Here is a 27,450-nt window from a genome sequence, read left to right as displayed (position 1 = left end):
ACAGTTGAATAATCAAAAATCATAAATACCTATACTGACACAATAGAATTACACTATAATTTATTAAGCTTAATAACTATGATGTATTTAGGCTTAAAAAAATATGAAACTTTGAGCAGACTAAAGATACAACCAATCTTCTTGAAATCTTGGTTTGAAAGAACATGGTAGCCATTTTACAGAATAAAATAGCTGAGAAAACTACTAAGGGGACATTCTAAGCTATTTATTAATTATTTACATGTCATTTATTAAAGTAACTGTATATAAGGGACCATTTCCATAAAGGGAAAGAGGTAAATAGGGCCACTGTGTTTGATTCTGCACATAAGCTATATCTCAGCAAAATAAAAAGATATAGGTTCTTAATTTATATTCTAGCTAATTAATATTAGTAATTTGTACTAAACTGTAGACTTGATATTTTGATATCACAAAGATCTAATTTGAACCAATGCTGCATTCACATGCCACGTGATGCACAAAATTCAATATTTGGGATATTATTTTTCATATTTACTTTTAAATTAAGAAATTAACTCATATGTAAAATAAAAGTTTGAGTTATCTGCAACTTGATTCCAAATGTATTGACATAAATTTATGAAATAGTAGATCAGTAAAATTGTGAATGCAAATCAACAATCATGATGACATGGCCCTTGGCCCTTGAACTGTTGCAAAAGGGTTAATGTAGCTGGTGAAGTGAAGTTGGTTTTAGTAAGTTATCCCCAGCTTTTCAATGTTTTTTCCAGAGAGATGATAATGCTTGCAAAAAATTTTGAAGGTTTGTTCTCATTGGCTCATATATTTCTGAGTGTGTATAATATACCAGTGGTGTGATGGATGGTCATTTCTATGTTTTTGCACCATTTGCTCACCTTGCTAATGGATTATTGTATCCTGCTTTTGATTTCAGCTTTGTTAGAACGTCTGCTGTACATGCTAATGTGTCAAGTGACAATTCAGTAGCATTTATTCAGGTTCCTTTTCCACTGTAGGTGGTGTTAGTTGTGGTTCAGTTTGACAGGCAAGTTTTGTGGAATGATGATTCAATGACCTATGAGATGAGTGGTCCTTCATGGATTTGAGTAAGGATTTGATAAAGTTAAGGCAACATTAAATATTTCAGATATGCTACCTGATACACAGCTATATTGATGCTTGAACATTAACTTCTGTAAATTCCTAAAAGGTATGTTTTTACATGACTTATATTTGAAGCTACTCATACTTATATGTCTGTGTATCTTGTCCAAGCCAAAAATAGTTTTAATATATATGTAGCTCAGATATGAATTGCTATAGCTTGAGGCTTACCTGAGTGTTACTAGGTGACCATGGTCACTCTGGGTAATTATCTGCAGATGAATTCCTTGTTTTGACCTTCTACTGTTTGAAGCAATGCACTGTGATCATTGAAACACCTGACATCATCATATATTTGGTTCTTTTGTCAGCCACAAGCTTGTGAAAGTGCCACAATGAAGTGCTTGTGAGATTAGTTTTACTTCATATTTCATTCCATTATGTGTCTTATGCTTTGGAAGTTGATCATCATTAGAGTAAAGGCTTTATTCTATGCAATCTTCACCTCATCTGTCCAGGCTGGATTGTGGCATATCTGCATGAGAGGACATGATTATGTGCTTTTCTGGATTTATCAGTATGACTGTTCCACCAGTGTGTTTTTTATCGTTGGTGGAAAGATGTTTAGAGTTCAGATGCTGCCAATAAACTTGATTTTCTTGATTGTTCCATACCATTGTGTCTTCCCATCTGTATGTGATGTGTAACTGCTGACATTTCCTATGCCATGTCAAGATGACAATGTGTAGTCAGCTTAGGCAAGGTTTGTAGAGGAGCCTCTTGCCACCTGATTAATTAAGTGCTAATTAGGTGGATTATTTTACTGTGGAGGGCAGAATATAAATGTTTGCCAAAAGCCTTTTTACATACATCTTATATTGGGTATCTTATATTAAAGTCTACTGCACTAGATATATCGGATGGGTTGGGTGGCAACCTTTAATTGTTAGCAAGCTGTGTTACCTTGCTTGTATAAACAGTGTAGCCACTCAAAACTGTAATACCCTTAAAGTGAGATGATATTCTAAGTTCCAGTTGTGTTTTTGTTCTGTGTACAATTATAGGTAAACCCTGAAAATTGGAATGTTTCAGAAATTTTCTTATAACATAGATTTAATTCTGAACACAAGACAATCTGTCTTAACTGATGTTTTTTTTTGGTAACTCAGCTGTGGTTTGATGTCTTGTTACGGTGTTTATTCCAAACACTATGTTGCCTATGTCAATTTAACAATTTATTTAAATAAATCCTATTGAACTTACAGCATTAAAATTTTTATATATTACATACATTTTTATTCTATGTTTCTGGACATATATTGATAATAAAGTAGTTTGATTAAATTTTAAATAGAGATCTGTAAAAAGGTCATGGTGTACTTATTTTTACCATGACAAAATGAGAGGGGGTTATCACTGTGTTAATGATGGAGATAAAAGTTAGTCAAAAATTTATATATTCTAAACTCAGTGTGTGATAATTAGTATACTTGAATAGTTGTTTGAAAACTTATCAAAATAAAATTAAAATGGATTATTTTATACAATTACAAATAAAGATTACACACTCATTATTTAAGCAGTTTAGGTACAGTTACACTTTTTTTTCATCCATTTATATTTTATTATAGTGGAAATTTATTCTAAACTGGAAGCCCATTCAAACCAGACTTTTTGCCTTGTCTGGAAGGAGTTTATATTATATGGGTTTCTCTGTATTGGTGATTTAGATGTGTTTTTCTTTATTTCAAGTATGCTATCTGAAGATTTTGTAATAGGTTGAAATGGGTATTGTTTTACTGAAAACTGTCATTTTACAGCAAATAACTAGATATAAATAGAAAATATAAGTTAAGAAAACTTATTATAGCATTGAAAATACTGTAAAAATATTAAGTAATAAAGTTTCTTTAGTTATACTGTGGTAAATCTACAGATTTGCAATGCTAAAATCAGGGGTTCGATTCTCCTCGGTGGACTCACCAGATAGCCTGATGTGGTTTTACTATAAGAAAACACGTACATAATTATTCTTCTTAAATTAACTATCACTTTTATTTTTACTCTCAGATGATAGTTTTCATTGTTTCTGTTCCAGTTGGTAATATGTTTCTTTTTCACTTATGAAACTTAAAAATAAGTTTTAATGGTCTTACCATCACATATCACTGTTTGCTTGATCCAACTTGTAGATCCATTCTCTTGCTTAGAACTTTTTTTGTTCTTAGCACTAAAACCTCTTCAGGTTTAATCCTTTCACTGCCCAGCCACAGTGAGTAGGTTAAATAAAGTTACTTTTACCTTGATCAAAATTCCTGTTTCTTCTAGTATGTCTGATTGGGTAGAAAGAACACCTGGACATCAGGTACTGATGTTGTCTTTCTCTCTAGCAGCTTTTCTTCTATTTTGACTTGAAGTATAAGCTATGAGACAGAGTATATGTTTTTTTTGTTGTTGTTTAAAGATATGACAGTCAAATGTCTAAGATGAGGTTTATTTTCAGGTATTTTAGGTTAAGTAACAAACATATGCCTATGTTATACAACAGATACATGTGTTATTACCAGATACCATTGTTTACAATTACAACATGAATCCAAATATTTTGATTTTTTGGTAAATTGCAAGATGTTTAATTAGCCATGGTTTAAAACTGCTTAGAGCATATTAGCTAAAACAGTATTGTAGACACTTAATTTAAAACATATTATCTAAAACAGCACTGTAACCATATTAAAACAATTTTCTATTAGCTAGCTAGCTTCACACATGAAAGAGTGGATAATAATTAGTGACAGTTACAGTATTGTAACCAAGTTAAAAAAATTACATACAAAATCTTTGTTTATATTTTGGTTTTCAGCAAAACTCCTTTTTATTTCCTGAAACATTTTTTGCATGTATAAGTTGGTCCATGAGTCAGAAAACATAATGGACTAAAGTAGTTAATTCTTTTACATTTGAAAACATTATTCAAGGTGTGAAACCTTTGTTAAATGAGTAAATGTTGTAGTAACTGGGCAAATACTTGATCAAATAATATAACAATAAGTAATTTAATTGGTATGTAGTTAGACTAATTATTTCAAATTGGTCTATCCATTTTTTAGTCAGATATATTAATGACTCTTTATGAAAATAACACAAAGTGTAATTTGATGAAAGTAAACTTGTTATAAATCTAAAATGAATATGGTTATATTAAAATAACCCAATTTTTGTATTTAATAGCCGTACTCACCTAAGAAATACAGTTTTAAATATATTTAGGTAATTAACCCTTAAAAAATAGTGTTCAATATTTTAGTTTTCAGAGAAATATATTTTAAATTAGGTAGAATTATTTTTGAAATGCTTTAAACCTTTTTATGTTAAGCCATTCTTCAGTCTCAACAACCATATGACTTTTGGCTGTCAAGTGTCCTTGAGGCAGTGCATTACATGTGTCACCAAGAGTTGTTTACTGTCTCATCTTTCTTGGATTTATTTCACAAATAAAAGAAGAAACTACATAAGCTCTGCTGCTCATCACAGGTTGATTTATCGTTCTGTTATCTTCATGTCTTCATTTGTATGCCATTGAATTTGGAATTCAGTGGTAACCATGAAGTTAGATATAGTATGGTTGAGATATTCTCCTACATTTTTGTTTATTTTCACTTTGAAGCTTTAATCTTGCCCTGTTGCTGTTATGGGATCTGTTCTGGTAACAAGGAGACTTGCTTGAGAGTGTGACAATTCTTCTGAAAAATGAGTGAAGTTAATTCAAGTAAATGTGAACAATAAGAAATAACTAAATAAATGTGTTACTATTTCTAACTTTCATTCTGGTTTGTAAATGACTAATATGAAATTAGTAAGAATTACACTTCGACAAGTTACTTTAGAGCTTACATGATAGCTGGTGTTGGTTGTGGAATTTTATGATATTAATAACATCTCAGTTACTACTGTCACTGAACAACCTGCAGATGGATTAGTTTCAAGAATTAACAATGACTTTGAGTGAATGTCTGACTTACATGTGTAGACAGTTGCTATCTGAACATTCTGTAATGTGACAGGCTAAAGTATAGAGAATGGGACCTTTGGTTGGCCCTCTTGGTGTGGATTCCTGTACGTGGTGAGGGGACCTCCCAGGGAAGGTTCTGTTTTTTCAGGTTACCTCCTGTGGGATCTAAACATTCACCTACGTGTTTGCCATGTGTGGTGACCTGTGAAGGGGAGGAGAGGATCCTGATGGTTGAAGGGTGTAATCCTAACACACCACTTTGGTCTTGAATTCCTGTAGACGGGCAGCCTTTGGGTGGCCTCCTTGAGTCAGTCGGCTGGCCCACTAAAGCTAGAGTCAATCAAGTACCAGTGTTGGAAGTTCTCAATGGGTATTGTGGACATTATATCTGATGCTGGTGTTTGGGTATAGTGCTCACGAAACTCTGGCATTGCTGCAGTATCTTTGCTTGACATTGTAGTGCATCCCCATGTTGGGCTCCATGGTGGGTGTGGTCAGTGGGCACAGAAATTTTCTTTTTTCCTATGGATCCTCCTAATAAAAATTTAAATAAAATAGTGAGAAAACAGTCAATAGGTAAACAACGTCTTGAAGACTCTGATCAGCAATCTTCAACATCTGTACCACCAGTTGTACCTCATTTTCTCATCTTACATTCTCTTTCAGAGAAACCTTTAGGGCAAATGTCCCCCTTCTTTATTCAGAAGGGTCTGGAGGGACATGCTTGCTCTCCAAAGTCAGTAAAGAAGCTTCGATCTGGAGACATATTGGTTGAAACATCCACATCCCAACACAGTGAACTCCTCTTGAATTCAAAGGCAATTTGGGATATGCCTATTGAGATTACACCTCATGCTACTTTGAATTCATCATGAGGAGTTATTGTTGAGAGGGATTTGGAGAACATCTCTGAGTCAGAGATTCTTGCTGGTTTCTCCACTCAAGGAGTTTCTGCAGTGAGGCACATCTCCACTTGCAAAGATGGAGTTACACTGCCGAAAAATATCCTCGTTTTGACATTTACATCACCACGTGCAACTGCCACCATCAAGGCAGGTTATTTGTTATTTTAATTGCAGTGTATGGCTGTACATTCCAAACCCTTTCCGATGTTTCCAGTGTCAGAGGTTCTGTCACTCAAAAACGTTATGTCATGATTCCCTGACGTGCTCGTTGTTGTTTGAGAATCTTTCTCAAAACGAATGAAAAACCTTTTGACCTCCATGGTTAAAGTTGACGAATCAACTTCTACACCCATCTCTGTTCCTCCCATACATTCCAACAAACTCCAAGATTCACATCCTTTGGTTACAGGTGCAGGCATTTCTTTGGATACATCTTTTTCTCTCACCCCAAGATGCAAAACAGTCATTTGTTCGTGTCCTCAGTCACTGTAATCCCCTTCCAACAACAAAGACCTACCCAACTGACCCAGGTCAGGATCCATGGAGGTTGATAGACCTCCTCTGAATAAGGACAGTAAGGAAAAAAGATGTGGTCATAAACAGAATGGTTCTCCAGCCAATTTGTCAACACATCATTAAAAATGGCCACCTTGATACAATGGAACTGTCGAGGTTTACGATCTAATCTGGACAACATCCAAACACTGATTGCTCCCTACCATCTTGTATGTCTTTTTTTACAGGATACATTTCTGAAATCTGCCGATACTGTCACCTTTTGGCAATTTTCTCTGTACAGAAATGACAGGCTGTGTGATGGATGAGTACATGGAGGGGTGGCACTGTTGGTTGATCAGCATGTGCCAACCCTGTCTTTGTCACTCAACACACCCTTGGAGGCCATAGCCATCTGTGTTTCCTTGGGTCATACCATCACTGTTTGTTCTCTCTACCTGTCACCTGGAGAGACATTTGATCAATCAGATCTTGATGCTGTCATTGAACAGTTGCCATCTCCTTTTCTAATCCTGGGGGACTTTAATGGGCATCATCCCCTCTGGGGAAGTGCTGTTATTTATAGGAGGGGTCGCTCTGAAGAGCGTATGCTCTCTGATCACAACCTTTCTCTTTTCAATACTGGTTCTTCCACTTATTTTTACACACCTAGTCAGTCCTTTACTGCTATTGATCTCTCTGTTTGTTCCCCTTCATTATTCTCCCATTTTTATGGATGGTTAACAATAATCTATGAGGCAGTGATCATATTCCTATACTTCTGAGAGAGACTGGCCATGATTGATGCCACCCAACCTGTGTGCCTGGCAGACTGGCCCTTTTTCACTGCTCTTGCAGAACTTGATCCTGCCTTCGTCTGTCAGCCATCAATAGACGATTGTGTGGCAGCAATAACTGACTGTATTATACAAGCAGCTGCTCAATGTATTCCTAAAACCTTGACACGTTTTCCACTATATCCTTGTCCGTGGTGGAATCCTGCCTGCCACATGGCATGGAAGGCTCAAAAATGGGCCTGGGATACTTTCCATAGATATTCCACACTTTCAAATTGCATCACTTTCCAGCAGGCCTATGCACATGCTAGGTGGGTAAGTCATCAAAGCCAGAAGGAATCTTGGATTAAGTTCACAACTGGCATATCTTCTACCACCAGTTCCAAAGTCATGTGGGACAGAGTTTGAAAGGACAGTGAGCATTACACTTCTGTCTTCCCTCTTGAACTTACTCTCTGAAGGCCAAGAAGTAGCTGATATACGAAGCATCGTCGATACTTTAGGTGAAAGCTTTTGCCGGGTATCTAACACTTCTGCTTGTTTCTCCACCTTCTTGGCCATCAAGACTTGGGCAGAGTGATCACCTCTTTCATTTTGAACTAATTGTCTCTATGACCATAATTGTTCCTTTACATTGGTGGAACTGAAACTGGCCCTTCATCGGTCTTGCAGTACATCTGTTGGACCACTATGACATGCTGCGCCATATATCTCCTGCTTCTCTTGATATTCTTCTAATTGTTTTTAACAAGATCTGGCAGGAGAATGTTTTTCCTAATGCCTGGTGCCAGGCTATTATCTTACCTTTCTCTAAGCCTGGAAAAGATCCTAATATTCCTTCAAACTGCTGTGACGAGCTGTCTCTGTAAGACCTCAGAGAGTATGGTTAATGCTCATCTTGTTTGGCTCCTTGAATCAAACAACCTCCTCTCGCCCACCCAATGTGATGATCTGCTATTGCTTTTTTGGCCTTTGCATCCAGTTGCAGTTGGATGAATTGGGTTTGTCCTTGGATAACATTGCAGTATCCACTGGTCAGCCCATCCCACTATGGCTTATTACAGTCCCCAAATGTGACCTTTCTTAAAGTCATCTGAGAAGAGCAGATACTCCTGATTAAAAGTGCCATCTTTTATTTACTGAATATCTTTCCATTCCAATTTATATGGATTGTTCCATATCAGATGACTCTGTGGGCTCTGCCATGGTTTGTTGCAGTTTGGTGGTTGCTCGCAGAATCCCCTCTACAGCTTCTGTGTTCACTGATAAACTGTATACCATTTCTCTTGCCCTGGATCATATTGAAGCTAAGCAGTACTCCAACTGTATCATTTATACCGACTCGCTAAGTAGTTTTCTACTGGCTCTGGCTTCACGTTGGTTCACACCATGTTCTTGCTGATATTCAAAACCAACTGGCCCATTTCTCATTAACATATACTTTCTATCCAGTTTTTCTGGATACCAGGCCACATTGGTATTCACGGGAACGAGCTTGCAGACAAGGCAGCTAAATCTATCTGCTCTGGCACTATCACCGCTGTGCCTGTTCCATACATGGACTATGGTCCTGTATTCAAGGCTCTGCTCCATGCCAGCTGGCAGTCAATTTGGAGTGAACAATGCGAAAACAAGCTTTTCTAAATAAAACCCTATATTGGACTTTGACCGTCTTGCTTCTGTAAAGATTGGAAGGAGGAAGTTGTTCTAACTAGACTATGCATTGGTCACAGTTTTTTAACTCATCATTTTCTTTTATCTGAAACTGATGCACCAGTGTGTAGTCTATGTAACACTCAAATCACTATAAGCCACATTTTACTTTCTTGCCATCGTTACGATTCTCAAAGATGGCACCATTTTAAACAAGTTCTGTCCCTAGGTTTGTCCCTAACATTAGACAGTGTTATTGGTGATGGTAACACTGTCCACCTTGATAAAGTTTAGTTTTTTAAAGGCCATTAATCTTTTTAATGTCATTTAAGTGTTTTATATTTATTCATTAAACCTTTTTTATTGTGGTTTCCTTTCAAGAATCACAATCTCTCTAGTTCAATTTGAAATTAAAAATGGCCATAACATTAAATAACTTGACACCAGGACTGGAAAGGCCAACTTCAGGTGACTAAGGATGCTGTTTGAACTATATGTTTGAACTACCCGTTAGTCATCCTGGCGAGTTATTATTACAATTTTGCTGCATGTCTTTTAAAACTTTATTACTTTACCTTTTGATAATGGCCTTAATGACACATAACCTGGAACCAGGACTGGAAAGGCCAACTTCAGGTGACTGATGGTGGTTCTTGTACTTACCTGTTAGTCTTCATGGTGGGTTATAATAATTACCATTATGCTACAGAAAGTCCTTTACAACTTCTCTTGCTGTGGTTTCTCTCTTAACATTGTAGACTAGATGTCAACATTGGTTTTCTGCTATTTACGTTTTTAAATGCTGTTTTGTTTTACCTTCATCTCCTTTTATGGATTTTACTACATTTACTTTATTTTTACCTTTTAACCGGACGTTTGGCGCAGATAGCCTAGCTGCTTTGTGCCATAAAACACTAAATCAATCAAGGCCAACCAACCTTTGTTTGGCCTTGATTGTAAGGTGACTTTGAATTTTACAGCCTAATTGTTTATAAAAAAAATGTCTTATAATTTAGCTGATATGGTATTATACATTCTTCTTGATTTCCACTAACAAGTTCTCATAATTACTAATGTATTTTTAGACATAACACTTCTGTTGAAATTTCAATTCTCTGAAGGTTTTGTACATCTTGTGTGCAGGGAGATCTTGTGACTGCATTTTCATTTCTTATTTATCAGTGTGTATGGACATGTAATGCCAAAATCATTTGTTGGTGTCCCATAAGGATTTCTCATTTATGTTGATTCTTAATTTGTGGAACATCTTTTTTTGTCACACTGGTGTACAAACTTGATCTCTTGTCCAGGTTATTCATCTTTTATTGAGTGGCAGGGTTTTGTCTGCTAGGCTTAATCCTGAAGAAACTTCTGGTGAATGTGTTTAACTTTTTTAATGGGTATGCACAGTTTCAAATCTCAATCCAGTTTCTGTTATACTTGAGGGTGATGGTGTTTTGTTAGCTGATTCTAACTAGGCTTCTGAAACATGTTCTCATTCAACTCCCCATACATTTGCAAATAAGGAAACCTGTGTTGTGGTGGGAAAGCAGGGAGGATGTAGGTATTTATGGCACTTGTGTGACAAATTATGAGGAAGAGTTGATAACTTTGGATAAAGTAATGCATTGTGTCAAGGACATTGATAATTATAAATCATATGTTTGTTGTCACAATGAGAACCACTCAACAAGAAAAGGCTTATCAGCATGACATAGGTAAGCACTGGCTTGAAAATAATTGTAATCCTAAAGATGTAAAATTTCATCTTTGAATTTCAAGTTTATATTTCTTTATCTTATGGCTAATGTGATCTACCTATTATTTCTATCTAAAGTACTTAAAATTCGACTTTTAGCAACACTGCTGAAAATGAATGGTGGAGTAGGGATAAATATGTATCGTGTGAAAAATTAACCTTTGTACAAACAAATATCTTTTGTAGATTGAGGTTAGCACATAAGTCATATGGCTTGTATGCATGTTAGTTTATACTTTCAGGTATAAGAACTAAAGCTGTTAGAGATGGTGATGACTTACTTATCAATGGAGGTAAAATGTGGATCACCAATGGTTGTCAGGCAGACTGGATGTGCTTGCTAGCAAATACAAGAGAAGGACCTTCACACAAGAATAAATCTTTGATTTGTCTTCCCATGAAAACTCCTGGTGAGATAACTTATTTTTGCAATAATGAATGACACACAATTCAATTATTAGAAAACTGAGTTGTTAGCAGAGAAATAAGAATCAAATTTTTTCATAGTTTTACAGTTTATCAAAGGACTATTTAAGGCATGCATTAGATAATCTTGTAATGCTAATAATCCATTAACAACTAAAATCAATTAGTGACTTTGCTATTTGTTTCCATATTAGTACAGAATGCAGCAAACTGATTTCAGTTGATATCCAGTTGTTGTTTTTAATGTGGTGAAAACAATAATGAAAAGTCCAGTGCACTTAAAGGTAGCAAAAATATTTTTTTCCAATTCAAGCTACAAATTTAGTGGCAGTCTAACTTTACAAATAAGCTATGTCAATTAAAATTACACTTGCTAATTTCATATTTCTTTCTCTGTGAAAAAAACACTTCATGTTAACAGTAATAGGTAATTTAGGTAATTTTATCATTAACTAACTAATAGGCTTTATAGACTCATCTAACCTAATTTTTTTTTTTTTTGTATATGGCTGAAACTGTTTTTCATTCATTTCAGACAGTAAGGAAGCAACATCCATCACATAGCCTTAAATTTATTTTAGCTAAATATTACAAATTTTAAATAAGTATAAATTAAAAATCATAGGTTGTTACAAAAGATAATAGGAATGTTGTTCACTGATGCTGGACTGTTTTTCCGAGGTCACCCTGTCCTCAAAAAAAAAAAAATCCACTCTTTGGGGATTTAGGTACATTATATGAGTGATTCAACTCTTATTATTTAATTAGAGTAGCCCATGAGTTGGCAGTAATTGGTGTTTACTAGCTTCAAGAAAGCCCTCTAGATCATCATTTCAAAGTTGGAAACTGTTGGTACAAGTAGCTTTGCATGAAAATCAACAAATAATAACTGATATTTTTTATTAGTAACAAAGAAATGACATTGTATAGTATTTTAAAACAAACAGAACAAAGCAAAGTTTTTTTACTTACCAGTGATAATGCTTTGTTGAAACTAATATATGATTAAAACTTATTTCAACTCTAGAATTACCAGTGAAGTCCTAAACTACTTAAGCACCAAACACCTTGTGGTCCAAGGCTTTGTTTAGAACAGAGCTTTTTAAAAAATTGTGACTCACACAGAACTATGAAAATAAAACTATCATCAGTGTTGCAGTTAATCACACTTCTAGTGCTGGGGTTCCTTATATATTTAACTTGGAAATATCATTGATTTTGTCCAGGCTTTTGAGCAGTTCTTTAAATCGACGTTTATGAAAAACAAGATCAGGAAAGTTTTTTGTATAATGCAACATGTGGTTTTTGTATAATGCAACATGTGGATCCACACTGGTAATGCACAAGATAAAAACACATTAGTAATTTTAGGACAGTAAATGTGACATAAAACTATCAAAACTATTCAAGTGATTTACTTACAAAATGGAATTTTTAAGATATTTTGTTTGAAAATAAGACAGTAAAAATACTTACACTGTCGTTTAAAAGTTGAATATGTGCAGAAAGTTCATAGTGTTTCAATGATAAGTAAAAAAGGGAATATATCTAGTATTATTTAATTTGTGTTACTTAGGCATGAATGTATGTGATATACCAGCTCTTTGTGAAGAAGTATATAAATGAAAGAAAATACTGTTTTGTCAGAATTACATATGATTGATTGATATCATCAGTGTGAAATAAAATTTAGTCCCAAAGTTCTTTAATTATGAAATAAGAAAATAGTACATAAATTTGGAGTAATAAGCCATATTTTGATGTTGTACTAAGTGAAACCTGATTCTATACATAGTTCTTCTAAATTTGATTGAATATTCCAAGATACATCATTATACTATTGTTTTCTAGAGCACTGTGGTAGTCTTTTACTTGAAGCATAAAAATTAGACCCAGATTTTTAAACTTGTTATACATAGAGTCATCTGTAGCATAACTTAAAAAAATACTTGTTAAGAGCTCAGTAAGCATATATGAACTGTGGAGCATTCTAGGCTATCTATAGGTTTGGATTAAGGCAAACATATGTAACAAACAAAAATCATTATTTAGGTGATTGGATAAGTAGAAAATTTCTTAAATTGCTGTAACTGGATGAAAATAAGAAATGGTGCAATGTTCTTCATTATGCATGTCCTAAAACTCATACAGTATATTGCCTGACAAATATGCATTTCCCTGAAAGTCTATTAGAGACTGTAAAAATGAGTGGAGCTCTTGAGAGTTTTGCGAACCATTTATAAAGTGGCAGTTCTTTTTAATGATAATTTTAGCTACAACAATTAAAAAATAAAGGATAAACAACAGGAATAGTTTAGTACTGGATAATTTTACAAATAATGTTAGTATAACTTTGATTTATTTCTATATTGTCCTAGTATTGATGATTCTATTTTTTATAATAACTTCAACAATGTGTGAAACAGTTTGAAAATCCATTTATAATTTTATGAAAATATTAGAAATATACAAATAAAACTATAAGTTAATTCAAAGTAAATATAAGGAGAAGAGAAATTTGTGATATAATTAAAGAAACTGAGCTGCACCTATTACTAAATGATTATAAGTTATTCCAGTTAAAAAAAATGAGTAGAAATAAATTAGAAGAATATTTCTTTTAACTGATTTGACTTATACTATTAATAAAGTGAAGAATGGTAAATTGGTCATTTGTGATAGTGTTTATTGGGGAATATTTTTTAGGAGTTAGAAATTTTTATTGTGAGACCATTAAGTGAAAGGTTTAGAAGTAAAATTCCCATTTAGAGAGAAGGTGTCATTACATTAATTCTAAAAGGTAATAAGCCCAGAATGTTTTTCTTTTATTTTAATTGGAAAACAATAACTCTTGAATGCAGTATGTAAAATTGAATATTAATATGTTGCTGAAAGAGTGAAAAAACAATCAAAATGATTTATTTTGACTCAGAGAAAATATTTGAAAATTAAGTGACTTGTTTAGCTTTACTAAAAGTATTAATGTAGGTGTGGTTATCTTTGGACATGTTTTTATTTTGTTGTACAGAAGTAGAGCTGTGTGATTAGTGGTATTTTCTATTCAAAGTATCAGTGGTCCCATTAATTGATTACATTCATTTAGTACAGTTCTACTCTGAAACTATGGAATGTACAAGCAAAAAAAGAAAAATTTTGGTGGTAAAGAGTGCTAACCCCTTTTGTCATCAGCTTAAAATTAAAAACAGTAGCAGGTAGCCTTTATGGCTTTGCTATAATAGACAGGGCAAGTAAGCTTGGTGGTAATGGTTAGAAATATAACAGTCAGACTTCATCCACCCATGAATCGCCGAAACTGAAAAGACTTGAAGCCATAAAATAAAAACTTATAAGGCTAAAAGTTTGCAGAGTTTGTATAGCCTGCTACGTAGCTTTGCACTTAATGACAACCAACAAACATAATGGTAATATTACAATTACTTGGACAGTTGGAATTATCAAAGAATGTAATAATAAATCAGAACTCCTAACTTTGATTAGCTGATACTTTTTACAAATATCACTTTAAGTGTCCTTTCAGTTATTTGATATCTGGAATGATTAAGAATGATAATAACCATAAAAAAAATTCTATCAGTTGGTTACTTTTGGGACAGTTGATAAATATAATCATAATTTTGAATGATTCACATTTGGAATAATTGAAAAAACCCAGTTTTGATTATTTGAATAGTTCACATGACACTAATTGATGTAATCACTGCTTGTATTTACCTCATTATATTAAATAATCAATTAATTCACCCAGCTCTAGGTGACAATTAGGTAACTGTTATATGATTACGAGTGACCAGTGTTGTTTTTTTCTTTCTTTTGATGATGCATTTGTAGTCAGATGTCCTGCATTGTTATCAGATGAGGTGTTTGTTTATGAATTAGCCAATGTTTCAAGAATATGCTAAAATTGACAAAATTAATAAATTGTTTTTTTAATTGACAGTATGTAGTCAGTAAGAAATGGTTTGTTCTTATCTCTTAATTCTGGTTGCACAAGTTTCAGGAAATATGGCTCTTGAAGAATCAGATTAAAGGAAATATGTCTAAGATGAATGAACATACACTGTAATATGCAGATGATACTGTCTTTATTGTAAATAGCAGGGAAATAACTAGAGAGGGGTTTAGAGTTGTATAATGTCTCTTTTTAATATTATTATGATTGAAAAGTAAACATTAAATCAAGTAAAAATAACAGTCTAACTTTTCAAGAATGATTTGAAAGAGGTGGTTGTTGAAAAGTTTAATGATTAATTAGAAAAATTAAAAGAAACTCGTATATTGGAGTTCTGTCTGTCATATTAAGAGAGTTATTGTTAAGTTTATTGTTGTTGCTGATCCTATTCCTTAGGATTAATGGATAGAAATGTGATACATTACTGTAAGTAATAATTTTTCATTAAGGATAAACAAGTGAACATTGCTGGTGAAACTGTATGATTGAAGAAGTAGCTGAGGGATGCATTAAAATTATTAGCTTGTTTCACATATTAATGTACTGAAATTAACAGGGTTAGGTTACAATATTCAATATTTATATCTTGAATTAATTATTTATAATTAGTTATTTTAATTTTTATCTATTGGAATGAGAAGAATGCTAGACTGTTTAATAGTTTTGCAAAATTCTGTAAGAATTGCAATAGAAAAATATAAATGCTTTGGCCAATTTGTTTTCTTTATTGTCTAGATTTTGAAATATGAGTTTTTTGTTTTTCTTTTACAATATTTATGGTATGTTAATGGAATTTGAAATGTGATGCATAGTTACGACTCAAATTTATTATGCTCACTTTAACTTACAGCTTTTAAACTAAGTATATTCATCTTAATTTACAAGTCTGTTATGTGTTTCACATTATCAAATTTAGTTTGTGTATTTCTTACAATAAAGATGATCCATTGTCTTTGTGTATGTTAGTATCCATCATCCTAAATTGGCTTGCTTGATTACCATAGTTTTGTGTATAGGAACTGGATGTAGGGTTAGCTGATTTTATATTATGGTTTGTTAATATCTATGAATTGGTTGAATGTACTGAAAATCATATTATGGAAGATAGAAAATTCATAAGGAGGAATTCAGAGCTCAGATGCATCACATGAAGTGAAGTCTGAGAGTTTACTTTGATATTTCCTTTTAAGTTAAGAAATCAAAACCTATCTAATATAAAAATTCGATTTTCTTTATACTCCCCTATATTGCCCATAGCAAGTTAAATCTTGTGATTTTCTTCACTTACATCAGTGCTCCCTGTATCTCAGATTTGTATACAAGCTCCCCATTATTACTTTTTGTTCACTTTTATTTTATAGCAGAATGATGCTTTTTTTTTTTTATGTGCTTACTGCTACTTTTGGGTAAATAGCCTTATAATTCCATTGATGAGATGTGGGACCTTGCTTGTCTGGTTTGAGCCTGGATGAATCTCATTCATTATGTACAATGTTTTATCAAGTGTTGTGGAAGATCTGTATATTGGCTGGCCTTCTTACTGTGACAAGATGTGTCTGGTATTTCAGGAGCAGGCCGATTCTGGTATAACTAGTAGTCCTTAAATTGATGTTTTCTTCTCCTGATGTAAGAGTTGTGTCTCTTTGGCTGGTCAGCCTTTTTTACCCTGGCATTAGATTTCGTGATGTCTGGGTGAACAACACACCCTGTCTAGAAGTTGTGTGGACTGCACTAGGGTGCTATTATTGTATATCAATTTCACACACATCTTTTCTATACAGACACTTTCTGTGTGGGTAGTGCTCTCACCAGCTCTTCCAGTTTGTCAGCTGTAGTGTTTAGAAGAAGTACCTTTTTGGAATTTAACATTTTTCCACACCAAAAAATGTATTTCTGTTAATACTTACTTCCATGCACACACTCATGCCCTTCTTTCCCACCCACGATGGTTGATGTTTCGGTTGACTAATTTGAATAGTGAATAGGGAATAATTAAGTGATATGATATAAAAGTTGTCTGTTAGAGATTTTTACTTCAATATCTTGTTCATCACATTGTATCACTTATTAAAATGATTTGAAACAACATAATGAATGAAAACTTTAATGATTAATCACTAGTCTCTTGTGTTAGAGATTCTATTAAATTTCTTGTTATTGATAAAATTAAGGATTTATTTCTTGTCCTTCCTATTTCTTTGGCAGAATAAATAGAAAGTGTGAAATGTCACTATACAATATTTAATGAATGCTACATCAGACTAAATTTGCAAAAAAAACTATTAATAAAGAATTTGTATAAAGAAAACAAGGAGTTAGAAGGTGCTTAGGTTATCTTAAGATCTCTCTCCTTGCTCTTAAACTGTTAATGTAGCATTTTGGGAAACTTTAAAGCTGTAATACTTCACAGGGTGGCATATGTAGTTAAACAGTCACGAATGAGAAAGAAGTTTTACAATGGTCCAATTCATTTGTTCTGTTTAATGAGCTGAGGTTCCCACTACTCATAGGCCTGGCACGGCCAGGTGGTTAAGGCACTTGACTCGTAATCTGAGGGTCACATGTTTGAATTCACATCACACCAAACATGCTTGCCCTTTCAGGCATGGGGGTGTTGTAATTTGATGATCAATCCCACTGTTTGTTGGTAGAAGATTAGCCCAAGAGTTGGCAGTGGGTGGTGATGACTTGCCTCTAGTCTTACACTGTTAAATTAGGGACGGCAAGTGCAGATAGCCCTCATGTAGCTTTGCTCGTAATTCCAAACAAACCAAACCAAACTCACTACTAATACATAATACTCTATCAAGGTAAAGTGAAGGTAACCACAACTGATGAATCCTGTTTCATCAAAGTGGATACTGGATTGTTCTTTATTTCTTTTATTCATTGAATGTACTTTGCAGTAACAATAATTTAAGTAATATAATATCAAATCTGGTGACTAGATTTCTGGTTCAACTGTTTAATGAGTTTATGGTAATTCTTTTTCATGTTTGCAGAGGAATTCAAAGTTGTTAATAATAACAAGATGATCACATGAAATTTAGTACATAGAAAAATATTTTTAGTGTTTAGTACTACAAAAAATAGTATTGGTGTCAATCAGGTTTTCACAATTTATATTTTTTCAAACAATGCAGGGGTTCATGTATCCAAGAAGATAGAAAAAATTGGAATGCATTCTTCTGACACAGCACAGATTTTTTTTGAGGATGTACGTGTACCTGCCAGAAATATCATTGGTGAAGAAGGCATGGGGTTTACATATCAGATGTTACAATTTCAGGAAGAAAGACTTGCTGGATCTATCATAGGTAGAATTGAACAAGATAAGACTCTGACTTGACTACATTATTAACCATTGCTGAAAAAATTAGTTTCTTTGAGATAAGTTGCAAAGAATGAAATAGAGCAAATATATCTGTAGTGTATACTACCTGGTTTTTCTAAGATTTATTTGCAGTAACATCTCATTGAAAAAAAATGCTTATAATTGCAGAGAAACAGGATAAGCAGAGCTAAGTTGATTCAATTCTGGCTTTGAACTGACTATCTTAAAATATTTGTGAACCTTTATTCTTAGCTGATAATAAGCATTATAGAGAGCTAGTATGTGGCATGTTATATCAGGAGTTAGTGTAAGAGTGATTTTTCTTATAGTAATTGTGCATCAAACACATTTCTTTTGGTAGAAAGATCTATGAAATTGTAAATATCTTTGTTTACTTTTGGGAAAATTTCTAGGCTTAACATATCTTCAAATTCAGTTTAGAAGTACTTTTATATGTATGTTTAAACTGTAACTAAAATATACATCAGAATAAAAACAACAAAAACCTCTCTTATTATAGTGAACTCAAAATATTTGTTGTTACATTAGCTAATTTTATGTGAATGCTTAATGTCACTAAGAACTTGCCCCATCAAAGTTTCAGTGTTTGTTTTTTTTTAGGTTTATATTTTTGCTTGTGTTTCTTTGCATGAGGTATGTTTTTGAAAGCCATTAGTTTACTGCATGTTAGTGAAGTAATTGTTTTTTAATTAATTTGTTACTTATCACATAGAGGCTCAGCCATGGCCAGGTTGGTTAAGGCGTTCGACTTGTAATCTGAGGATCGCAGGTTCGAATCCCCATTGCACCAAACATGCTTGCCATTTCAGCCATGGGAGCGTTATAATGTGATGGTCAATCCAACTATTTACTGGTAAAAGAGTAGCCCAAGTGGTGATGACTAACTGCCTTTTCTCTACTCTTACACTGCTAAATTATGGACAGCTAGTGCAGATAGCTCTTGTGTAGCTTTGCACAAAATTCAAAAACAAAACAAACAAAACTTATCACATAACTTTACAATTAATGTTTAAAAATAGTCTACAGTTCAACAGCTGGGTGTCACTGCAAAATGCTACAAAAATAATTTATTTATTGACTCCAAAGGACACTATGCTAGTAGTAGAATGTTTATTTTCTTACTTTAAATATTTTGTTTATAAGTCGATGTATAACTTCCAACACAAAAGTAGTAGTATGAATGAATGTATATACTGAAAACAAGTTACACAACACATGTAAGGAAGGTGGTTAACTCCCATATATATCTGTGATTGTCCATGATGATGAGAAATCCACTTGAAGTGAAAATGTATTCGTAAGATAGCTTATATGGATATTGAAACTTTATTTAAAATAAAGTACAGAAAAATGTTTTCATCTTCTTAGGTCATCTTCAGAAGGTGAAGACATTGTTCTAAACTTATTTTAATTAAGGTTTTATTACCCATACCAGCCATCTAATAAATACAATTTTTGATTGTGTTTCTTATTTGAGGTCAAGGAACTAAAAGTTGAAATGATACAGTAGTTCTTGTAAAGTATTGCTGTAACTACTAAAGTCAGCAGGAGACATAGTCCTAGTACATAATATTTAATATGATTATGATATAAACATTTAGGTACTGGAATTAATGAAAGCTTTCAAGAATAAATAAGTCATTTTACACAGCAAACTAAAACTTAGGAAAATTCACTTACCTGCAGTGTTATGATGTGAAATACTGATTATTAATACTACATAAACTGCAAATCAACTAGACACACAATTAAAGCTTCATACCTTTGTCCCAACCTGAATACGTTTATAAAACATTGTAATTTCAGGTTTCACTCTAAATTGGATGTGAGGAATACATTGAAAGTTTGACGTATCAGCTACAATAAAAAGTGTTTAATGTGTTTAGTAGTACTATGTAATTATCTCAGTTAATCAATTACTTATGAGCATTGATTAATAAGTTATATGAATAATATCAATCAAAATTACCTTTAATTTTTTCCAGATGGGTCATGAGTCAAAGGCCATGCCATTGTGTTTGTTGACTTGCTTTCACAGTTTTTTCTGAATCACCACTTTATTGATTTATGTCATTAAGTTTGGTATCAAACATTGATTTTTGTGCATTGTGTGGTATGTTGAATGCAGCTCTGGTTTAAATTGGATGTTTGTAATGTCAAAAACAAAATCTATAGTTTTGTACGAATTAGAAATTCAAATTACTGATGTTGAAAAGCTAGAATACAAAATAAGAACCTCCTGTTTTTTGCTGTTTGCTGAGATATTGCTCTTGTACTGAATCAAACAAAAGTGGCCCTGTTCACCTCTTTCCATTTTTGGAAATGGTCCATTATATACACTTCTATACTTGACTTGTGATTAACCAATTGAAAGTCTAGAATGTCCACCTTGTGTTTCGTTTCAGCTATTTTCAAATATAAGGGCATCATCTCTTTCTTTCAAGACACGCTTTTGTAGGGCTTCATCTCTTTCTTTCAAGTCACGCCTTTGTAGGACGTCATTACTTTCTTTTAAGACACGCCTTTGTAGGACGTCATTACTTTCTTTTAAGACACGCCTTTGTAGGGCGTCATCTCTTTCTTTCAAGACAAGCCTTTGTAGGACGTCATTACTTTCTTTTAAGTCACGCCTTTGTAGGACGTCATTACTTTCTTTTAAGACACGCCTTTGTAGGACGTCATTACTTTCTTTTAAGACACGCTTTTGTAGGGCTTCATCTCTTTCTTTCAAGTCACGCCTTTGTAGGACGTCATTACTTTCTTTTAAGACACGCTTTTGTAGGGCTTCATCTCTTTCTTTCAAGACACGCTTTTGTAGGGCTTCATCTCTTTCTTTCAAGACAGGCCTTTGTAGGACGTCATTACTTTCTTTTAAGACACGCCTTTGTAGGGCATCATCTCTTTCTTTTAAGACACGCTTTTGTAGGGCGTCATTACTTTCTTTTAAGACAAGCCTTTGTAGGGCGTCATCTCTTTCTTTCAAGACAAGCCTTTGTAGGGCGTCATCTCTTTTTTCAAAAAAAGCCTTTGTGATGGGAAGTTGGACATTTAGCTTGCTTGATATTTCATATTTTTCAACCAAAATACAGCTTAGTTACTAACCTTTATAAATTGTAATAGACTTCTGTGGTATATATTGATGAAGTAATTTATGATTTTTTGGTTAGACAAATGTACATATAAAACCTAAAAAAATACTGAATACAAAGGCTGTAACTAGAAAAATTAATTAGCTGTAGTTCTTTATTTATTGTTCTATCTTTTATGTAAAATAAGTTTAGAAACATATTTCTAAATAGTAATAATGTACATATATTTATGATGTATTTATAACTGAAATGTGACTATTTTACAAAATACTGGTATTAGGAGTTGGCATTGTGTCTTTACACACAAAAACACTTTATTACATTTTCTGTAACACAACATACACACAGTATGGGAGAAGGGCACACAAGCTCCTTATGTATCTCAGGTACTGGTCTTGCATTCTGTATGGAGGAATGTAATGAAAAATATGGCAGCTATTATTGTAATAATATACAATCTTTAGAAATTTATATGCAAAAACGGCTCGTTTGGGTTGAGAAAATATTTTACATAGAAGAGCGAACAATGTTTCGACTACAAACATGTGGTCAGCTTCCGGTCAGTTACCTCTTTCTTTGTGAACCTGACGATGACCGAAGAAGGTCGAAACGTTGTTCGCTCTTCTATGTAAAATATTTTCTCAACCCAAATGAGCCGTTTTTGCATATAAGTTTCTCAACAAGTGGTTTTCTCGACATCACTGAATACAATCTTTAGATAAAGTATCTACTACAACAGCTATCATAATGTTAGTATGAAGAACTCTGTTATACCCACTTCCAACTTTGACCTGTGTTCTTACAACTTTATCCATTAAGACACTTCTGCTGCCAGTGACTGCCTGTTTATTAATTACATGAAATGGTGTGGAAGAACATTAAGAGATGGAACTTTAAAGCTGATAACAGAAAACACTTTTAAGGCCACTACTTTGACCTCTTTGTAGAAAGTCATATTGACTCTCACACAGTGTACACCATGTTTTAATATATGCACAGTGAGTTCATAAAGCGTATACAGAACTTTGGATGAGGTAGTAATGAATACTGTAATAACATGTTCTGAGCAAATCATGTGAAAGGTAGAATTTTTTTATTTATTTATTATAGCATCCACCCCAAATGTTTTAAGTTCATAACCTGGATAAAGGATGGGTACCTCAGCTTGTATTTAATGTGAGAGGAATACATGAATATATGCAATAATGTAGTTGTTATAGTAAAGAAAAAAAGTTGCACCACTAGCCTTTTTTTATTTTGTTACACATTTTTCATGCTGACTAGCATGTAATAATTGCTTCCCTAAATTAATCTCTTCTAGAGTATCCACATATGAGGAACAGGAATTCACATTGAAGGAGATCATTCAATTTCCTATTGTATATATACTTTTGGAAAGTTTTGTAGAAAAAATGTTTTTTTTCTTAGAAAGTAAATTTTGCTAACCTTTCATGAAAGTAATAACTAAACATTTAATTTTTCAACAATACAGCTATGACATAATGGTAATAATATAAAAGTGAATGAGGTTTTAAATATATTAAAGCTAATTCTTTCATATATATTTTACTCCTTTGTATTATGTGGAAGAGCTGTAACTAAAAGATTTATAAACCTCTTTGTGATGGAACATAACTATAGGGAAACTCCAGTTTTGTTTGTAAAATGTTTTACATATGTATAAGACACATGTTATTCTAACTCCATGGACTGTTTTGATAAACAGCTCTCGCTCCTCTGGAACAAGCTATTACTAAAACATTAGAATACTGTAAGCAGAGGAAAGCTTTTGGGTATCCAATTATATACAACCAAGTCATCCACTTCAGGCTTGCAGAACTTCAAACAGAAGTTGAAGCCCTTAGATCTCTGGTATACAGAGCAGTCGGTATGTGAATGAACTATATATCTGTTTTCAAAAGGTGATTCCATATTTCAGTGGCTAAACTAGATTAAGTGTATCAACAGCAGTTGTGAAAAGAGCCAAAGTTTGTTTGTCATCCTTATAACTTATTAATGTACAGACTTGCTTAAAGAGGTTGTACATAATATCTGGATGTGTTTCTTTTGATTAAATTCAGATCAGTTCTGGTGTATTACTATATGTTGCCACACGTAAAATCTAATGCACATTTAATATTCTGTATTTTAAATGTGAAATTTAGCTGGTGAAGGATTTAACTTAACCTGTGTAATCATTCCATCTAAGTTATAAACAATAAGGTAGATATTTTTGAAGTATAGGTCAAATGCATTCAAGATTTCACAAACACTTGTATTTGACAAAATGTTTATCTTAATATTTCAATATGGAGATATAATTGAATTTTTTTGGTCAAATCTAACAGAATAGAGTAAACTTGACACAGTGAAGTGCGTAAATAAACATCACAGGACTTCTATTTTATATTTGTCTTGTTGCATTACTGTTTCACCTTTTATTAGTAAAATTATTAAATCTAATATTTATTTTTGTTGTTACAGGTAAGCATTTGAGTGGAGAAAATGTCACACTTTTGGCTTCCATGGCTAAACTGAAAGCTGGAAGACTTGCTAGAGAAGTCACAGATACTTGTATGCAATACTGGGGAGGACTTGGATACACTAAGGACGTCTTAATTAGCCGTCTGTTTCGAGACATGCGTTTGCTTTCTATTGGTGGTGGCACGGATGAAATCATGCTTTATATTATTTGTAAGCACATGGGAACCTTGCCTTCACAAGCACACACTAAGCAAGCTCAGAATTGAAGTATTACAATTATGAAAGTCATGTTTTGGATGAAGAAAAATTCTTACTTTGATTGTTATAAGTGTAATAAAATGTTAAAATAAACTGAGATTATGCTATATAAAAATACCTGATTGGGGAGTATAACAATTGATGTATACAAGTTTGTGAATAAAACTACAGTATAGAAAACATGTAATGATGAATATAGGTAATGCACATGTTTAAGATGATTTAAGTTAGTATAGGTGTTAAAGTTGACTAACATTTGAACTAAAATTTCCTGCAGGTCATCTGTTTCTTTTAAGGTGAAAAACTTGATTCATGAGAACATAAAAAAATTGTTGGTTTTAAAATAATTTTTACTGTAGTTTACCCTTGGTTACTAATCTTCCATTGGTACTTATTCTCTGCAATTTATCAGTTTTAAACATTCAGGGATTGTAGTTTTGTAAGTCTTTTTGTAACCGATTTCTCGTATTTTATAATTTTACCTTTGAACATTGGTTAACAATTAAAGAACGTTCTGCTTTGAATTCAGTCGTTGAAATCAGTACTATAATATACATTTAAAGTTTGATTAAGAAACGGTTTTGAATACCTTTCTTAACCTTTTTTATTCTTGCTTTAATTCTTAATACACGTGTAATTGTATGTAAACATTTATTTTGTTTATCAAAAAAATATCTCGGTTGTTAAAAACAGATGTGGGAATAAAACGAATGGAGACAGTATATTCTGCTATACGAACGACAAATTGTTAAATGAGTTTATTATGAAATATTCATGTCAGAAGTCTTCCATGGGTTTAATTACACTACGTTGTAACTAAGAAAAGTACTTGAATTATTTGAAGAACTCTTTAAGTTTTGTTTTTTTCTAACTTTTCAAGTAAAGTGCAGACTTTGTGCTAATAATGTTTGAGTTATTACCATATATATGTGAAGTGCTTATCAATAAAGATATTAGATATTAAACATTGTTTAGAGACGTTAGATTTTCAAAGATTTAAGTTTCTATTGTGGTTTTATATTGTCAATACAGCAAGTATAATCACTTTTACATTGACAGGTTTTATAAAACTTAACTCGGCAGTTATTTCTTACATGTTTAAAGATGTATTTGTAATATGTATTATTACGTTTATTTGTGATGTAATTCACACATTTATATGTCTTCATGTAATGACTTTCAATTTGCGATTTTAATTAACAGTGCAATTACTTTTATAAAATAAAATTTTGCGAGTTTTATGTGCATGACGTGTATGGGCGCTTTATTAATTGAAAACCATGGACACACACGTACCTGATAAACTAAGTTTAAAACACAAAGTCCAAAACTGAGAGCCGGGAGCCTTGGTAGCATGTGTCACCCTCTATTGGCATATGAATAGCGCAGATATTCTAACTTGTTTAGAGTCTGTCATGCCTAAGGTTTGATAACCAATATAAATTTGTGAGACGAGTATTTGATTCGTATTAATAATTACTATGCATAAATATATCAAGATTATATAAATATATTTTAATGTGTATTTTTTGTATTTAACGATAGCTCGAATTTGTGTATAACTGTGCAGGACCTGAATAATTTTGTGAGCATTCTTAATATCACTTACCATAAAATTACCAGCTGACTTTTCAGTAAATACTGGAGATGCACCACAGAACTTGAATTGATTTACGTTGCTGAGATTAAACGTTGTTTTTAATGGTCTAAAATTTGATTCGGAAACATCATGTTCGACACGAACGGTGTATTAATTTAAAAAAAAAAAATCGCACACAAACGTTCTCTAACATTTACATCAATCATTATTGGTACGAATTGACGACAGAGGCACAATTATCTCGAGATTATAAACAACAATTCCACTTGATTTTGAAGGAAAAGAAAGCATATACATAATTTTTTTTTTCCGCAAAGTGACTGAACAAAATTTGTGCAGCAAAAGATTTATGGTTTTTTACGTAATACAACTTGTTTCACACTTCATAATTTACTGGTGAACGTTTGTCCTAATTTGTATTGATTTTCAATGAATGTAGCAGCAACAAAGAAACAAGATGAAACCGCAGGGATTTCGACAGGTGGAAAGAAGTTGATGTTGTTGAAATTTCACGGTTTTCGTTGAAATATACCTTCCGCATTTTATTATTTTTATCCAACGTATTTTTCATTATCGCGAAAATATTTAAAGTTGTCAAAACTGACGAACTTGTAATAATTAGTATTCACGGTATCCTGCGTGACTTTCGCTCAGAATGTAACAGGTGAATTTTTTTTTTAAGTTTTTTAACTACTTTAAAAACAACAACTCAGATTTTGAGAAAATTAAAGACAAACTTTTAATATACAGATGGCTATTATTAATATTTTAATCGTATTAATGGCCGTTAGGGGTAGATGGCTAAATTTGGAGTTAATATATGACGATAAGATATTTCAAACTTGTATATTTAATTCAACTAAGTTTGAGTTTGTGTGGACAAAGCTAGGATCTCATTAAACTTTGGATAAGCTAGTGTGTTATGTATGTGTTTACAGAGGGGACACTTCCACCCTCTCCCGGAAAATGTGAAACAGTTCTTTCTTTAATCATTTACCATATGCATATGAATTCTTATTCAATTCATAATTTCACATGAAAACTTTATCCTTCAGTGGAAAACTTTCTACGGACGCCCATGTACGCGTGATTTCTAATTTTCATATTAGAAAAAGATAGGTGGGTCTTTAAAGCGAGTGGTAATATACGTATTTATAACCAGTCAGTACCTGTAATATTTGTTTAGATCGCAGGCTTGATATGCACTTATATATAAATACAGCTTCATCTATAATTTTGTTTTTTAAATAAAGGAATGAGCGTGGCCTAATGGTTTGCGTAACCAGGCTGTAAGTTCGAGAACAATAATTTGGTGCTGTAAGAATTACCAAATTTCACAATTCCGTCAGACAAGCATTGCCGCTAGGCCTTGTTGAACAGTTGTCTTCTCTCTCGTCTACCACCTCAAGATTAGAGACGAATATTTGTAGATACTTTTTGTGTAGCTTTCTGTGCAAATTCTGAAATAAATCTGCTAAACAAAAATTTTCAGGCAGTACACTCATTTTACAAAACATATACTGTGGATAAAACGGCCCCACAGATCCGCTCGTTAATT

At 33.0% G+C, this 27,450-nt stretch overlaps 1 protein-coding gene across 1 annotated transcript in view; it reads left to right on the top strand.

Moving 5' to 3' along the window:
- LOC143225055 (putative acyl-CoA dehydrogenase 6) overlaps window positions 1-25,539 on the top strand; it is a 38,692-nt gene extending 13,153 nt beyond the window's left edge. The window contains exons 5-8 of the mRNA XM_076453750.1: window positions 10,953-11,120; window positions 18,250-18,423; window positions 23,277-23,438; window positions 24,035-25,539. Of these exons, the coding sequence (XP_076309865.1) occupies window positions 10,953-11,120; window positions 18,250-18,423; window positions 23,277-23,438; window positions 24,035-24,300 (770 nt within the window). The 3' untranslated portion in view covers window positions 24,301-25,539. The remainder of the gene's footprint in view (window positions 1-10,952; window positions 11,121-18,249; window positions 18,424-23,276; window positions 23,439-24,034) is intronic.
- Window positions 25,540-27,450: the final 1,911 nt, after the last annotated feature.

The sequence above is a fragment of the Tachypleus tridentatus genome, chromosome 9 (genome assembly GCF_004210375.1).
Source record: "Tachypleus tridentatus isolate NWPU-2018 chromosome 9, ASM421037v1, whole genome shotgun sequence".
NCBI classification, from domain to species: domain Eukaryota; kingdom Metazoa; phylum Arthropoda; class Merostomata; order Xiphosura; family Limulidae; genus Tachypleus; species Tachypleus tridentatus.
Note: the sequence above shows the minus strand (reverse complement) of the source record. Positions and strands in the feature narration are given on the sequence as shown.